The following is a 16,375-nucleotide window of genomic DNA, read 5'->3' as shown; positions in this document are numbered from 1 at the left end:
CTTCGACAGGACTCCTGATCTAGTGGATTGTCAGTGGCCTCAACCTCACGGGATCAGACCCTATTTTCATGACGGTAGATTTTTTGCATCTACAGTTTGGCGTCCACCATGGATCGGGCAGGGCCGATCCGAAGGTGTGAACTCGTGAATCGGGCAGGGCCGATCCGAAGGTGTAAACTCATGAATTGGGCAAGGCCGATCCGAAGGTGTAAACTCGTGAATCGGGCAGGGTTGATGCGTTCACGGGTCGATCCGAAGGTGTAAATCTGTGGATCATGCAGGGTTGATCCGAAGGTGTAAATCCGTGGATCGGGTAGTGCCTATCCGAAGGTGTAAATCCGTTGATCGAGCAGGGTTGATCCGAAGGTGTAAATCCGTGTAGGGTCGATCTGAAAGTGTAAATCTGTGGATCAGGCAGGGCCAATCTGAAGGTGTAAATTCGTGGATCGAGCAAGGTCGATCCAAAAGTGTAAATCCGTGGATCGAGCAGGGTCGATCCAAAGGTGTAAGCAGGGCCAATCCGAAGGTGTAAATTTGTGGATCGAGCAGGTCAATCCGAAGGTGTAAATCTGTGGATTGAGCAGGGCCAATCCGAAGGTGTAAATCTTTGGATCGGGCAGGGTCGATCTGAAGGTGTAAATTCGTGGATCGGGTAGGGTCGATCCGAAGGTGTAAATTCGTGGATCGGGTAGGGCCAATCCGAAGGTGTAAATCTCTGGATCTGGCAGGCCAATTTGAAGATGTAAATTCGTGGATCGGACAGAGCCGATCTGATGGTGTAAATCTGTGAATCAGGCAAGGCCGATCTGATGGTATATGCCAAGTTGAGTTTGTATGGAGCTTGCAGTCGAGTCGGCGTGATCGACTTGTAGTTGAAACCTTTGAGAGTTATGTGCCCCAGTCAGCGTGATTGACTTTGTAGTTGAAAACATTTGATTGAAGCTGGAGCAGTGGCATGTAGGGATGTATACGAGCCGAGTCGAGCCGAGTATCTCGGTACTTGAGCTTGGCTCGTAATGAATCAATCGAGCTTCAGAACTCGAGCTCGAGCTCAAACGAGTTGGAGACAGACTGCACTCAAGATTTAAAATTACAGTACTTTTCACAAAATAAAAATATTTAATATAAATCAATATTTTATTTAATTTTTCTCTCTTCTCTTTCTTCTTTTTCATTATATAAATGTATATTTTATTAATTTTTTTCTCTCCTTTCTCTTCTCTTTCATTCTCGTTCTTTTCAAAACTCTCTCTCTTCTCTTATTTCTCCTTGTTTTCTCCACGTCTCTCTCTTCTCCTCACTTCTCTTATTTTCTCTTCTCAAAACTTTGTTGACCACAGTTGGCCGCCGTGTGGGGACCTTGAGGCAACCAGATCTGGCTGCCGCAAGGCCCTCACATGGCAGCCAAGCAACAAATAGGAAGAACTGAGGAGACAAGATTTGCTTTACAACCCCAAATAAAGAGATCCATCCTGCCCACAAAACAAAAAAAAAAAAAAAAAAAACCCTCAATCCAACAAAACCGTAACAAACAAATAGAAACAATTTATAAACCATAATATAATATGCATAATTAAAATAAGCAAAATTAGACATATTTCTAAACTAATGCCAAAAAAAAAAAAAAAAATTGAAATTGATGATAAAATTTGTACAAATGGAAGCCTTTTTAACATACCCCTGAAAATTCTTGAATGTTTGGTTGATTTACGGCGAATGGCAGCAAAGATTTAGGACTTAGGGTTAATGAAAAATTGCAAATGGGTTTTACTTTTTCAGTTTTTGTTTCAGCTTTGATTGAAAAATTGAAATGGGTTCTGCACTTCTGCGTTTTTATCTATATGGGTGCTATTTGCAATTTTAACAACCTTAAAATAAAAAAGTTTTGAAATCTTGTAAATTACCCCCTAAGCTCGCGAGCTTGACGAGCTGAGCTCGGCCCGAATCGAACTCAGCTCGTCACTATTCAAGAGCTGCTCGAGCTTGGGACGAGCCGAGCTCGAGTAGCTCGCGAGCTCTTCGGCTCGCGGCTCATCCCTAGTGGCATGCATGTTTTAAGCAAATAGTCGAATGAAGAGTTAATATGCATGATGTGCATGTGTTATGGATTGAATAAAGAGTGAGCTAAATGAGAAAATGGGCTGCATGTATTTAAGTAATGGGCCGAATAGAGAAAGATTTAACCAAATAGAGTGGTAGTTAAAAGGAGACAACGACACATACATTTCCCTTTCAAGTGCTGTCACCCATGCTTGCTGGACCGAGTGGAGAGAGGGGTGTTACTTTCTATGTCGGAGCTGAACCAGTTGAAGTTGAGTTGGCACGTGATTCACTTTTGGGCTGATCCGAATGGGCACGTTGATATTATATGTGCAGACCCAAATATCATTGAGTGGACTACTCATGTTGTTTAGTGGTGCTGAGTTGCAGTGGAGAGTGGAAAGTTTGCAAATAGCGGGGATCGTGAGGGCTTTTGTGACAGGTGTGCTGCAGATTGTGGTGTGAAGGTGGTTTGAGTTGATATGTATTGGTTCGGAAGGGCCGATGGTTCGAGTTTGGAGTTTTGGAATATGGTGGGGTAAGGACATTAGGCGAGAGTGGGGTGGCGTCACTTAACTAGGTTTTGTTTGGGGGGTTTCTCTTCGTGTTTAGTAGATGACTTTAGGTGTTTTGAGAGGATTACTGCTGTGTTTTTAGGATTTTACTGTGTGATTGGAGAAGCTGTTACGGCGATTTTAGGAGAACAGATGGACGGGTTTTGGGTTTCAAAGTGGTGGCAAATCTCCGTGAAGTTGAATTGGGATTGGATCAAGGCTAGTCGAGTTTGAGTTACCTTCTAATGGAGCGGAGGTCCTGGAGATGCTGGTGTATTGCGACATCTTCTTGAATGAACAAATTGACTGGTTTTGTCGCGGGTAATGCATTGCAAAGCTCTGATGATGGTGGGGGAACACATTGTTAGTCAAAAGGGGTTTCGTGTCACCTCCCATGTTGTAAGTCGTCGTTGGCAGATGATTGTCAGGGCCCCATGGTGGGTGCCAAACTGTAGACATAAAAATCTACCTATATGGAAAGGGGGTCTGATCCCGTGAGGTTGAGGCTACTAGCGATCCGCTGCACCTGCACACGTAGAGAAACAAACGTGAAGTGACTGCAAACACCGGGGTGGTGTTTGCAGTAGGTACTCCAACGCTCAAGTCAGTAAGACTGAAAGCGGCTAATTTAGTAAGGGCTAGGGAGTAGAGATATTACTAGAAGTCTAGTCGGGGACTGTGACTACGGCGGTGATGTGAAGTTCTCAAGTAGGAACTCCGGGTGTGAAGGTGTAGTAAATTGTACGTTGTGAGAGGGTTGACTTCTGTTTATATAGTGACTATCTGGTCTCCCATTCCTAGTGGGAGTAAGAGTCCTAGAGTGACTCTGATACGAACCCTAGAGGAGTTAGGGCGGTGGTGAGCTGTCTTATCAGTGTTCGAATAGGAAGGTGATCCTGAACATGAAAGTAACCTCAAATAGGAAGTTGATCAGGAATAGGAAAGTGATCTGTGAGGGCCATGGGCTCTGAACTCGCTCATAGGTCCAAGAAGTGAGCTGGGATTGGGAGGCTTGTGTCCAGATGGTTTGGGCTGGTTGTATCTCGTATCAAATGGGCCTAATCTGGACTGGGCTACATCGGGATTTGGGCTTGGTCTCTTCCACACTATCGGACCCGTTTTCCTATTTGAGTCAAGGATGATTTTTGGACCTAACAGAGAGTTATATAAGATACATATACATAAAGATCATCAAAATGGTCCAACAATAGTATGACAAATACAAAGAAATTTATAATATAACTGAGTAGAGAGTTAGTTTTGAAACGGAATCAATACCATGAAATCCACTGATCGATTAGCCAAGTAATTTGGTCTAAAAAGTTATGGTCAAACAATCATCTATATGGTAAAATTTAATTTGATTGGATTCATATTTCATAAACAACGGAAGAAAAATTACTACAAATCTATCAAAACTAGACCCAAAAAATAAAAGAAATCAGAAGGGTGGGTTTACGTAACCCTAAAACCAAATGAGACGTTTTAGTTTTACATAATTAAACAAGCATTTGGATTCTCATCACTGAACATCGTTAATACTTCACTCTCTTTACAAAAATCAAACAACCATATCTCACCAACTGGTCGCTTGCCATTATTTCCTTCATCAATCCCAGGTTTTGGCGACCCTTTCTTCTTATTATTATTAACCACAATCTCCACTCTCTTCCCTGTCTTTTTCTTCAGTTTCTTCATCACTTTTTGTGGATCAATCCGCCCCGTAACCACAACTTCGTGCTTCTTCATATTTGTAGTAAATTTCTCAACCCCTTACAAAAAAATATTAATTAATTGTATTATACTATGGTTTACATCATGAAAAAATTGAATTAATGTACGTACCTTTCAACTTGGAAATGGCCGTAGCGACTGTTCTTTCACATGCATTACAATGCATTGATACCTTAAATTCTGCAACAACCAACTATATATATATATATATGTAAAGAAGCAAAGATATATAATCATACTTGTGAATGAGAGTTTAATTAACTTTGAGAATGAGTGTTTAATTAACTTTGAAAAAATCTTACTTCCAGATTTTCATTTTTCTTCTTTTTGCCCATTGGACCTGTTAAAAGGAAGATACTATACATTTAAGTAGAATGAAGCAAGTGAAGAGTTCGAGCGATCGGTCGTTTTCCTCACAAAGGGCAGTTTAGAATTTATAGGCAATAAGAGAGCGGTTAAGGCAGTTATATGTTGAAGACAAATTACGAACAAGAGATCAGTGTTATGTCTGAATGGAACATGATATGAGATTGTTTTAAACCGCCTATTAAACAGTTGCGTCGGATTGAAACTTTGATCGATTTCCACAGTTACCCAAATCAACCATTTCTCAAGTCAAATTAAGTTTCAATTATTCTATTGAACCTCTCTCTCTTCGTAATTGTTAATACTTTTTAATTTAGTCTAGAAAAAGGATAAAGAGTTATTGAATCGACAATATTATTAAATATTATATATATATATATATATATATATATATTAATTTCAAGACCTTATTATGAATTAAAAAGATCCCTAATCTGTAGATTATTTATATGAGCATAGTACGTATAACATTAATGGATGTGATAAATTAGATTTATTGCAAGAAGAGGAGAGTTTTGCCCCCTAGTGACCAATTATTTAATCACAAAGACAACAAAAATTAACACATGCTTTTATTATTTTCAGAAATCATTACTTGTAGCGACATACGATACATTTGCTGTACGTAGCTATACGTAATATTACAATTTATTATTCATCATGCGTACAAAATATTAGTAAACATGTATAAAAAGTCAGCACGTCCGAGGTGACCGATGAAGTGAGAAATGGTAGATTCTTATGTTCATTGAGGATTCACCAGGCGACATTGTTTCCTGATTTCTCCAGCATTTCCTGCTCCTATGTTTCCCATCTTCTTCATAGAATCAGCAAAAGCCTTGAAGAAATCTTTTGACTTCTGAAGCTTCTCCACTTTCTTTTCTGCATTTTTATCCGTAAGCAGTGCAGCATCAGATTGCAATAGGCCCTTGTTTTGGAGCAGGATATTGAAGTAATTGCTATCAAATGTGGAGGAACTATTAGGGTCAAATTCAACAGTTGTGGCACGATTATTCGGTGGGCACTGAACTTTTAGGAATTCAGCGTAAGTTGCATTTAGGGAAGGATCGACATCACTGTTTTCGGTAAAGTTGTAAAGCCTATTTGAGAACGTTGCGCAACGAGCAACACCAATGGTATGGGCACCTGCCAGCTCAAGGGCGTTACATGATTTCAGTTTTCACAACTCTTGAATCTTTGTACAATTGTACGTACTTGCATTAAACATATGAAAGTCTGTAATTAAATAAAATAATTATACCTGATAGAGCGACAAGATCGTCATCGTCAAGACCTTTACTGGCAAATAAATTATGAAGTGTGGTGAAGTTTGAGAATGATGAAGGGATATTGTCTCCAGTGACTTCAGATGCAAGGGAAATATTGCCATCTTTTCTTCCAGTAAGCACAGGCCACAAAGGCTTAAACTGCAATTAAACCATAGTACACATATTTTACCTTATGCTTCTTATATAGTTCAAATAATATATAGCTAAGGCCAGGGCATACCGGCGGGATGGAATCATAATCAAGATAAGGCAAGAAGGAAACAGAATCACGAGCAGCCAAGGCGAGAATATCAGCACAGGAAACAACTGCAGGACAGAGCTTCTCTATTTCAGTTTTGATTTCATCAATTTCATCATAACCTTGCAGGGTTGTATGAGCTAGTGCATCCTTTTCAGCCTTGGTGACATTGTCCACCGCATCCAGCAATATAGAACCATCGCAACCCTGCCATGCATTCCATATCAAGTTCAAAACAATAAAGTGTTAAGATCAAACTTAAATACTGTAAATTCTGTCAAGATCAAACTTAAATACTGTTAGATTTGGTAAATCTAAATTACACATTATCGAATCATGACATTATAAGTTTAGCTGCATGCAATTAATTGGTTCCATGAGGCGATAGGGATGACATACATACCCTAATAAAACAATCATGGAAATGCAGTCTAAGCAGTTTAGCAGCCAAAACAGGTCTAGCTTTAAGTTGTCTCCATGTGATGTTCCTCACAAGCTCCTCAGCTTTTGGACAACTTGTCTCGTATTGGTTCTGAACCAACGCCGGCCCTTCTGCATTACAAACCCGAACCACACTAAACACAAGAAGAGAAACCATTAAAATGAATCTGCTATTTCTAGACGTCATTTCTGCTGGTTGTAGAATAGAAATCAACAAGAAGGCAAAAGGCACACAATTTGAAGAACAAGAGTGTGCCTTTTATATGCAAGCACATCAACACTCAATGGAAAACCAAATTTTTTTCATTAATCAAGTCAAAGAATAAAAAATCAGCAAGTTGTGTCTAACCATAGCTTGTTTGGGTTTGGTCAAATTAAAAACCCACTTGTTTGTTTAATTATTCCTTCCAAACTCAACGGTTGATCTCATCTCTGATTAGTTTAATGGCTTAGACATTCTTATTCGATGAAGAGATATATACACGAGACTTAAAAAAGGAGGTGAAGGGTGACGACCTTTCCATTTTCACTATTCTTTTATTAATCTAGTACACGATGGCTATAGCCGAAGGAATGAATCGTTTTGATCTACTCCAAATTAATAAATTTACAATAATATTATTCAGCGCATATACTTTAAAATATATCATTAATTAGAACCAGCGAAAAATTGTGTCTAATATCCAATTTACACGATTTATCAATATGGGATGTATAGACCGACCAAGAAATAAAAGAATTTATTTAAATTTAATGTATTTGGGGTCAATATATAAACAAAGCAATGTTGTCTAACAGCTGTCTCTTGATAATCAAGCAAGTATCTCATAATAACTTAATGTATTTCGTATGATCTGGCGCCAACTGTAACAAACTTGGGAACGTGGAGCCATGATTCTTATATATATAAGGTTTAACATCGACAGGTCATTGAAATTAAAAAAAAAGAAAAAAGAAAAAAAGTCATACTTTGTTAGCTCTCTAATTCTATATTAATCCCACGTGCCATGTAGGGTGATGTTGGACTGGTCGTGGCTGATGCAAATATGCAATGTTTAATTTTCAGGCATCGATGGAGGCCACTGAACTCTATTGCATATTTTCAGTAGTATTTCTAAATTATATCTCTTGCTAGCTGTTCTGTTATGTAAACTCTTCATTTTGCATTATATACATATACATATGCCAAAAGTTATTGTGGTTTTGAGAACTCTTACTAAATATATCTCATAATCTTTCATGTAAAACAGGAAGATTAGATGCTTGTGCTAGGTCAAATATCAGTATTAATAGAAAGGACCTAAATTAATGAAGCACTCAGTATATTGACTACAAGTGTTAATCAACTACAAGTCGAGCAATGCAATTAACCTTCAACCTTTAATTAATTTGTACAACAATTAAACAACGATAAATCACGAACCAGTTTGGCATTTCGTTCATCAATCACAACTTTTAACAACTGTTTTTCCTTATTATATAAATCTTCAACCTTCAATCTTCACTCTCTTCCCTATTTGTTTTGTAAAATTTCTTCAACATTGTAAGTATTTTTGTCAAATTATGAATTCAGTGTAGTGATATTGATTTTTGATATCATAATATCACTTTGTTAATGCACAATCATTTTATATTTTTGTAGGTGTCATGACACTAAGTGTTCGTGTGATGACACCCTCCTGACCAGATTTCCTTTAAACATGTTACGTCTCTATTTGATGTTAGAATTTTATCCTTATCTGAGATATGTGTAAGTGATCCTTGTACACTTATAATTAGCTCATTAGGTGTACCAGAAAATTTGTTTTGCTTAATTTATACTGGTTCCTAGAAAGTTTGGTGAAAACTTTCTCAAAATGGCTAAACACAAAAAGTGCTTTTTGGTTGGCTATCCCTTGCATTGGTGTGGAAGTTTCTTTATATTTGTCTTCTCCAATGTATTTTATTTCAAGCCTAAATATACCTTTGAAAGTTCTCTGCATATTTTGTTAGGATTATTTTAGAATTAGGATAGAATTAAAATAATGAGGTTAAATCCTTTCATAATTATGCTATTATCTAATTAGAATATCTATCGAATTAAGCAATTTGAGTCAATTAGAATAGTGTGTAAGGCTATATGAAGCCTAAACCAATTAGGGTTTGGCAATCAATAATCAATAAAGTTCTCTTCCCTTATACTTTTAATTCTTATTCTTCTTGGAGATTCTGTTTCCTCATATAAAGCAAAAACACTATCCTAACAATTGGTGCTTTCGTTCTCTTTTCATGGTTGACCCTTCTTGCCTAAAGGCTCTGGATGAACTTGTCTCTCAACATGGGGCCAAATTGAATGTTCAAGAGGGAAAACTTGATTCCTTCAAGGGTCTTTTGAAGGCTATTGTACTAAAACAGACTGCCATTGTCACCAAGCTAGAATAAGGACGACAACAGAAGGAGACCATGGGGGACAGTGATGCGAGTGGTGATGGCACTCTCTTGCTCGGCTCGAGTTCGTGTTCTTCTAGGTCTGCACCACCTTTTAAGCCTTTCTGATTGGAGGTGCCCCTCTTTGATGACACAGATCCACATGGCTAGATGTTTAAAGTTGAGTAATTCTTTGATTATCATAATATCCCTACCGAGCAACGGTTAACAATATTTTCCTTCCACATGGATGGGTCTGCTCTCTCATGGTGTCGCTGGATGCATTCCAATTGACAGATCCGTTCCTGGAGTTCTTTCCTGTAGGGTTTAGATGTTCGTTTGGGCCTTCGAATTTTTTTAATTACTAGGGGCAGTTGGCCAAACTGACTCAAGCAGGTTCTGTAGTAGCTTATTAAATAGAATTTGAGGAACTCTTTAATCAAGTTTTTGGCCTTCCAGCTAAGTTCCTTCTAAGTTGCTTCATATCAGGGCTCAAATCGGAAATCCAAAAGGAGATGCAAACTTTTCAGCCTCACACCCTCAACCACACCATGAGTCTTGCACATTTGCAAGAGGACTAGCTATAGGATCTACACCTATACTTGCAATCCGTTGGCCCATATCTTGGGATCCTAATAAATCAGCTCCTAATGTTCCTTCAACATAGCAGACCCTTTTGTCGACACCACACCAATTGGGTTCCTTGCCTGTTAAGCGACTCACGACGGCACAAATGTAAGAAAGACGCGACAAAGGTTTGTGCTATAATTGCAATGAGCACTTTCAACCTGGGCATTGCTGCAAGGCCAATTTCTTTCTCTTGCTAATGGAGGAGGATGATGATGAGCGCAAGGATGAACCACGGTAGCTGTTATTGATGGTGTCGCACCTTGCAACCTTGAGGATAAGGTTGAGCCAGAGGGGAAGACAATGTTAGGATTATTTTAGAATTAGGATTTAATTAAAATAATTAGGTTAAATCCTTTTATAACTGTGCTATTATCTAATTAGAATATCTCTTGAATTAAGCAATTAGATTTGAATTAGGCAATTAGAGTCCTTTTAGTATTAGAATAATGTGTAAAGCTATATAAAGCCTAAAACAATTAGGGTTTGGCAAGTAATAATCAATAAAGATCTCTTCTCTTAAACTCTTAATTCTCATTCTTCTTGGTGGTTCTATTTCCTCATATAAAGCAGAAACACTATCCTAACATATTCTTTGAGGTTTCTTTTGTTTTGAATCAGGTTTCATACGCTTGGTAGGTTTACAAATACCTTTGTTATACTTTGTTTTATTCATGGCTGAAATGTTGTTTCTTGTTGATGCTTGACGGAGTTTCAAGCTTTTGGAGCTGAAGTGCATCTTCGGTGTTGAACCTTGAGAGGAGCTCAAGGCTGACTAGGTGGTCTCATGAATTGAAGCTAGATGTGGTAGTTTGAAGTTAAACTAAAAGGTGAAGTTTGAAGTGTTGATATAACAGAGAGTGTTTTTCAATTGATGCTTAACTTGGACTTTGTAATTGAACTATAAGTGTTTATCATAGTGGATTAGCTTCGTCTAGACTTAGTCCCATGGATGTAGATAGGTTACTGAACCATGTAAATTTGCTTTGCATGCTTTACATTATGCCATGAATGTTTTTGTTCGTGTTGATGATTAATGAGCAACCATTAAGAACAAAATGAACAAGATTAATCCATTCTACATTAGTTTAATCAACTTGGTAAAGTGATTAAAGCTTTCAAACACTTTATGTGGATCAATCCTCCCCGTTATTGCATCTTTGAGGCGCTTGTTTAATTTGTGCTTGATTTCACTAATCTTTTATTCTGTTAGAGGATTGGTTGTCACCTCCTTGATATGTACATATAATAATTTTAATCAATTTCTCATTTATCAGCTGATGGAAATATGATAATTAGTTCGAAATGCTAACATTAATTAATAAAAAAAAGTCATAATATTACAACTAGTATGGGGAGGTCTTTGGATTTTTCAAATTAAGTGGGGGACTAGGGTTTTTCGTAAAACCTGAGGGGAGGTGGAGGGAGATTGCTCTGTGAACAATTAACAAACGGATGGACAATTTTTCATTGGAGGATAAATATCACATGTAAAAGACCGTAAAGAGCGGAGAGTTTTGCTTTTAAGTGACCAATTAATTGATTAGGATGTTAAGAGAAATTACTATTCATTGTTTCAAGATATCATAATACTGAAGGTGGTTGTGATGCGTACATTAACACATATTTTTTTTTTTTGGAAAAAATAAATTTAATAAAAGAAGAGAAACTACATAGAAACTAGGGGCATACGCTCAAAAGAGATTTAAAGAAGACGAAAAAGAGACGAAATCATCTTTTTGGACAAAAGAATGGGAAAAAACGCCCAAAAAGAAGCACGCAGACCCCAAACCAAGGAAGGAGAAGAGCAGAGGCATCATAACGGAGCTCACAAGCTCAAAGCAAACAGAGAAGAGAAAATGGGAACAGGCGCCCAACAAGAGTACATAGCACAGAACAAACAATATATTTGCTGTAGCTATACGTAACATTTACAATTTATCATTTCTCATGCATATAGAACATTCATAAACATAAACAAAAAAGTCAGTCCAAAGTGACCGATTGATGTGGGATATGTTATAGCTTCTTATTTTAATTGAGGATTCACTAGGCGACATTTTTTCCTGAATTCTCCAGCATTTCCAGCTCCAACGCTTCCCAACTTCTTAATAGAATCAGCAAAAGCCTTGAAGAAACCTTTTGACTTCTGAAACTTTTTCACTTTCTTTTCTGTGTTTTTATCAGTGAGCAGTGTAGCATCAGATTGCAAGAGGCCCTTGTCCTGGAGCAGAATATTGAAGTAATTGCCATCAAATGAGAAGGAACTTTTAGGATCAAGTTCTACAGTTGTGGCAGGATTAGTTGGAATGGGTGGGCATTGATCTTTTAGGGTTTTAGCTTAAGCTTCATCTAGGGAAGGATCGGTATCGCTGTTACCGGTGAAGTTGTAAAGCCCATTTGAGAATGTTCCACAACGAGCAACGCCAATGGTATGGCCACCTGCCATTATTTCAGTTCACAAAACTCTTGAATCTTTGTACGTTCTTGCATTGTGTTATTCATGGAACTCAAATAAAAGCATATGACATTAAGTTTGTGAATTAAATAATTATACCTGATAGAGCCACAAGATCGTCATCGCTAAGACCTTTACCGGCAAATAGTTTCTGAAGTGTGGTGTAGTTTGAGAATGGTGAAGGGAGGTTTCCATTGGCTTCAGATACAAGGAAAATATTGCCATCTTTTCTTCCAGTGAGCACTTCCCACATGGGCTCAAACTGCAAATAATTAAAACATTATTTGCTTAGCTTAAGCCCTAAGCCGTAGTTAAATAGACCGTCAATATCTGTAGCTCTCCCTTGATAATCAAGCAAGCGGCCAAGGCATGTGTAACCTAGGTAACGACCACAATACATTATCTAGATTTGTTTATGGTGGGTTTTAGAAGAAGGTTATTATCTAGATGTGTTTACGAGGGGTTTTAAAAGAAGGTTAGCAAGAGTTTTTTTTTTTTTTTTTTGGTGATCTTCTCTTGATATGTGTATATGAAACAAAAGAAGTAATTATAGTTATAACATTTTTTTTTTCTTTTGTCTCTTATGCACTTATTAAGACGAGGGTGTGAGAGGCGAAAAGAGCGTTTTTACCATTTCAATTTTTTTTTTTTTGTTTTCTGGTTAAAAAGTAATATATAAAGAATGAAAAATGAGTCCTTAAAAAGAAGACCCCTACACAATCAAGGTCCTTAGACAGGCCCAAGCAACCAAGCAAGACAAAACAAGAGGAAAGGCATGGATTTACAATCCATACTAGCTACCTAACTGATCAAAGAAGTCTATTACAAAAAGACCAGCAACACAAAAATTGCAGGGCTTCTGAAAAACAGATCAACTGTACAAGCTGTACAAAAAAACAGCCACCAAAAAGAGCCCAAAACCCAGCACCACAAACGCAATAATCCAGCGTAAGAGTGCAACCCCAAGCAAAAGAAACCCAGCTCCACAACTGCAAAATTCCTATCCACCAAAAATGCACAAGCATAAAGACCAGAGAAAAAAGGAGTAAAGGACTCATGTTGGAGGCATCCAAAACCTGAATGAAAAATCTATGCAAACTTAAAGCAACCAAGAAAAAACTATGCAAAAAAGAAATCTTCAGCTGAGAAAAAGGCAATCTCGCCAGCAATAAAACCAGACCAGCCAGCAAGCAGAGCAAAGCAGCAGCACCGAAAAGTCCAAACAGGCAGCCGACTGAACTGATAAAAAGAGCCACCACACCAGCAGAGGCAATAGGCCTAGCACCCAACCAAAAGAGGACAGAAGCCCAACGCCAGATCAGAAAAAACACAGAATCTGCACTAACCAATTATTAAAGCAGACCTTTGGGCAATTCGTCCAGATAGAATGCACAAACATAAGCCAGGGAAACTAACCCTCTATCAGCATAAAAACAACACCCAACAAAAACCAAATAAGCACCTTCTTGGGTAATTAAGAGAATATATATTCTTTTATTTTTAGAGTGCGTTTGGTTCGGAGAATGTTTTATTATTGAAAAGATATGATTACTTTCGAGATAAATTATCTTGAAGATTACAGGAGAATGTTATACCAATATGTTTGATTAGAGTAGTGAGTATAAATAATTAATATGTTTAGTTGGAAAGAATAAAATATTATTGATAGAAGTTTTTACTGATTTACCCTTCATTTTTATAATAATAATAATAATAATAATATTATTATTATTATTATTATTTAAATAAATTCCTTTAACCCCTTATATTTGAGAATTTAGCTAAAATACCCTCAGCCATCCAAGACCACTGCCGGCCACCGGTGTCAGTCACCAAAACGAAGCAACCAGTGAGATTAGGCTAGCCGTGCGCCGTTTTGGCTGTTTTCAGCCAGATCGAAAGCACACTGATATGGGCTATTTTCGGCTAGATCGAAGGCCAAAAACAGCCAGATTGTCATGGATCTGGTCGAAAAAGGCCACAATTGGCTAATCTATTCTGGTTGTTTCTGGCCAGATCCACGGCGATCTAGTGGTTTTTGGCTTTCATTCTGGTTGAAAACAGCGAGATCAGCACACGGTCGGCCAGATCCTGCCGGTTGTGTGTCAATATGGCGATTATTGCTGGTGGCTGACGATGGAGGTTGGCTGCCGGCAATGGTCTTTAGTGGCTGGGAATATTTTGTTAACTTTTAAACTTTTTGTGGCTGGGGTGTTTTAGCTAAATTCTAAAATATAGGAGTTCTGGGTTATTATTATTTGGTAGACATTTGAGTGCAATTATATCAAGAATGGTATTTAATTAAAGGCAAAATGGGTATAAAAGCTCAATTAAAACTCGATTAATCGAACTCGAATTTGAATTCTACATTTAGGTATCGAGTTTGAGTTTGAACTCGATTTATCAGGTCAACCAAGCTTGAACTCGAACTCGAACTTGATACTCTAGCAATCGAGTCGAGTTCGAGTACCTAGATACTCAGCTCGATTGACTCGATTTCACCCCTAGTTGGAAGCCCTATGAACAATTGACAAATGGATGGACAATTTTTCATTGGACAGATTTCGCGTGTACAAGACCATAAAGAGAGGAGAGTTAATTTGCTCTTCAGTGTCTAATTTATTGATAATATTTTTATTTTGAGATAAGATCATCACTTTTCCCGGGATATAAGTATCCAAGGGAATTGCAATCAGCTGGCTAGCTTCTTTTTTCATTTACTATTCACTACGCGACATTGCTTCCTGATTTCTCCAACAGCTCCTGTCAGCACTCCGATGTTTCCCATTTTTACCATCGATTCAGCAAACTTGATGTAGAACAGTTTTGAGTTCTGTAACGTTGCTACTCTGATTGCTGCCCTTAAATTTGTGAGCAGTGCAGCATCGGATTGGAATAGACCCTTCTTCTGGAGAAGGATTTTGAAGTAATTGCTATCAAATGATACGGAACTTTGCGGATCCATTTCCACAGTTGTGGCAGGATTGGCTGGATTGGGACATTGAGCTTTTAGGATTTCAACGTAAGCTGCATTAAGGGAAGGATCAGCTTCACCGGTGCCGTTGAAGTTGTAAAGTCTAGCAGAGAATGTTCCACAGCGAGCAACACCAATTGAATGGCCACCTGCACAAGGACGTTAGTTAAGTTCAGAATAATTGCATTTATGTAACTAGTAAGAACATACGAAATTTTTGTACCTGATAGTGCCACAAGATCGTTAACGTCAAGACCTTTACTGTCAAATACGTTCATGAGGGTCGAAAAGTTTGAGAATGGCGAAGGGACGTTTCCGTTTGTTTCAGAAGCAAGGGAAGTATTGCCATCTCTTCTTCCAGTAAGCACAGGCCACATAGGCTTAAACTGCAATTAATTAAACCATTAAAATATTATGTTACTTAGATTTTAATTTCCATTGTTTTTGGTTCAAATTAATATATAGTTAAGGCCAGGGCATACCGGCGGGATGGAATCAGAATCATGATCAAGAAATGGCAAGAAGGAAACGGAATCACGAGCAGCCAAGGAGAGAATATCAGCACATGAGACAACTCCAGGGCAGAGCTTCTCTACTTTGGATTTAATTTCATCAATTTCAACAAAACCTTGCAGTGTTAGATTAGGTCTTGCATCCTTTTCAGCCTGGGTATTGTCCACTGCATCCAGCAATACAGAAGCATCGCAACCCTGCCATGCAAATTCAAATTCACAACGACATACAAAGTGTCAGTTATATATACATAAAATCATGCATAATTCATAAATTAGATAATATATATTTAGAACGTCATGTAGTTCTAAATATATTATAATGTTTATTGCCTGCAGTAATTGGATCATTGAGGCAATATGGACACATACACATACCCTGACAAAACAATCGTGGAAATGCATCCTAAGAAGTTTAGCACCCAAAGCGGGGTTAGTTTTAAGTTTGCTCCATGTGATGTTCCTCACAAGCACCTCAGCTTCTGGACATTTTGTCACGTAAAAGTTCATCTTCAACTTTGGGTGCGGCTGCTTTGCATTACAAACCTCAGCAACTCCAAACACGAGAAGAGAAACCAAGAAAACGAATATGCTATTTCTAGACATCGACATTTCAGCTCTTCTAGGGAAGACGAAAGAAATGAGCGATAAATCTAGCACCTGCTTGTACGTAATAGAATAGAATTGAATAAGAAGCGAAAAAGGTGCACAAACTAACGGGCAAGAGCATGCTCTT

General features: G+C 38.0%; 3 protein-coding genes and 1 pseudogene across 3 annotated transcripts; all 4 read right to left on the bottom strand.

Moving 5' to 3' along the window:
- Positions 1-4,085: 4,085 nt before the first annotated feature.
- On the bottom strand, positions 4,086-4,663 carry LOC116105551 (heavy metal-associated isoprenylated plant protein 19-like). The gene is made up of 3 exons (XM_031391951.1): positions 4,631-4,663; positions 4,440-4,521; positions 4,086-4,366 (listed from the first exon to the last, which is right to left on the bottom strand). Exons 1-3 carry the CDS (start codon positions 4,661-4,663, stop codon positions 4,086-4,088), a joined length of 396 nt encoding a protein of 131 aa, XP_031247811.1.
- A 586-nt stretch (positions 4,664-5,249) lies between these two features.
- Positions 5,250-6,882, bottom strand: LOC116105569 (peroxidase 24-like). The gene is made up of 4 exons (XM_031391978.1): positions 6,625-6,882; positions 6,204-6,428; positions 5,956-6,121; positions 5,250-5,840 (listed from the first exon to the last, which is right to left on the bottom strand). The coding sequence occupies exons 1-4, from the start codon at positions 6,847-6,849 to the stop codon at positions 5,440-5,442; spliced, it is 1,017 nt and encodes a 338-aa protein (XP_031247838.1). The 5' UTR covers positions 6,850-6,882; the 3' UTR covers positions 5,250-5,439.
- Positions 6,883-11,724: 4,842 nt separating this feature from the next.
- LOC116105550 lies at positions 11,725-13,847 on the bottom strand (annotated as a pseudogene).
- A 715-nt stretch (positions 13,848-14,562) lies between these two features.
- Positions 14,563-16,326, bottom strand: LOC116105568 (peroxidase 24-like). The gene is made up of 4 exons (XM_031391977.1): positions 16,018-16,326; positions 15,610-15,837; positions 15,351-15,513; positions 14,563-15,276 (listed from the first exon to the last, which is right to left on the bottom strand). The coding sequence occupies exons 1-4, from the start codon at positions 16,249-16,251 to the stop codon at positions 14,867-14,869; spliced, it is 1,035 nt and encodes a 344-aa protein (XP_031247837.1). The 5' UTR covers positions 16,252-16,326; the 3' UTR covers positions 14,563-14,866.
- Between the last annotated feature and the right edge of the window lie 49 nt (positions 16,327-16,375).

The sequence above is a fragment of the Pistacia vera genome, unplaced genomic scaffold, assembly GCF_008641045.1.
Source record: "Pistacia vera cultivar Batoury unplaced genomic scaffold, PisVer_v2 Contig50, whole genome shotgun sequence".
Classification (NCBI taxonomy): Eukaryota; Viridiplantae; Streptophyta; class Magnoliopsida; order Sapindales; family Anacardiaceae; genus Pistacia; species Pistacia vera.
The sequence above is the reverse complement of the archived record's forward strand: the minus strand, read 5'-3'. Positions and strand labels throughout refer to the sequence as shown.

Coding starts and splice junctions, on each gene's coding strand:
- LOC116105551 (XM_031391951.1), bottom strand. CDS start 4,663: ATGGGCAAAAAGAAGAAAAATGAAAATCTGGAA. Junction 4,522..4,630: donor AGAAAAATGAAAATCTGGAA/GTAAGATTTTTT, acceptor ATATATATATAG/TTGGTTGTTGCAGAATTTAA. Junction 4,367..4,439: donor GGCCATTTCCAAGTTGAAAG/GTACGTACATTA, acceptor TTTTTTTGTAAG/GGGTTGAGAAATTTACTACA.
- LOC116105569 (XM_031391978.1), bottom strand. CDS start 6,849: ATGACGTCTAGAAATAGCAGATTCATTTTAATGGTTTCTCTTCTTGTG. Junction 6,122..6,203: donor ATTATGATTCCATCCCGCCG/GTATGCCCTGGC, acceptor GTTTAATTGCAG/TTTAAGCCTTTGTGGCCTGT. Junction 5,841..5,955: donor CGATCTTGTCGCTCTATCAG/GTATAATTATTT, acceptor TTGAGCTGGCAG/GTGCCCATACCATTGGTGTT.
- LOC116105568 (XM_031391977.1), bottom strand. CDS start 16,251: ATGTCGATGTCTAGAAATAGCATATTCGTTTTCTTGGTTTCTCTTCTC. Junction 15,838..16,017: donor TCCACGATTGTTTTGTCAGG/GTATGTGTATGT, acceptor TTTGCATGGCAG/GGTTGCGATGCTTCTGTATT. Junction 15,514..15,609: donor ATTCTGATTCCATCCCGCCG/GTATGCCCTGGC, acceptor AATTAATTGCAG/TTTAAGCCTATGTGGCCTGT.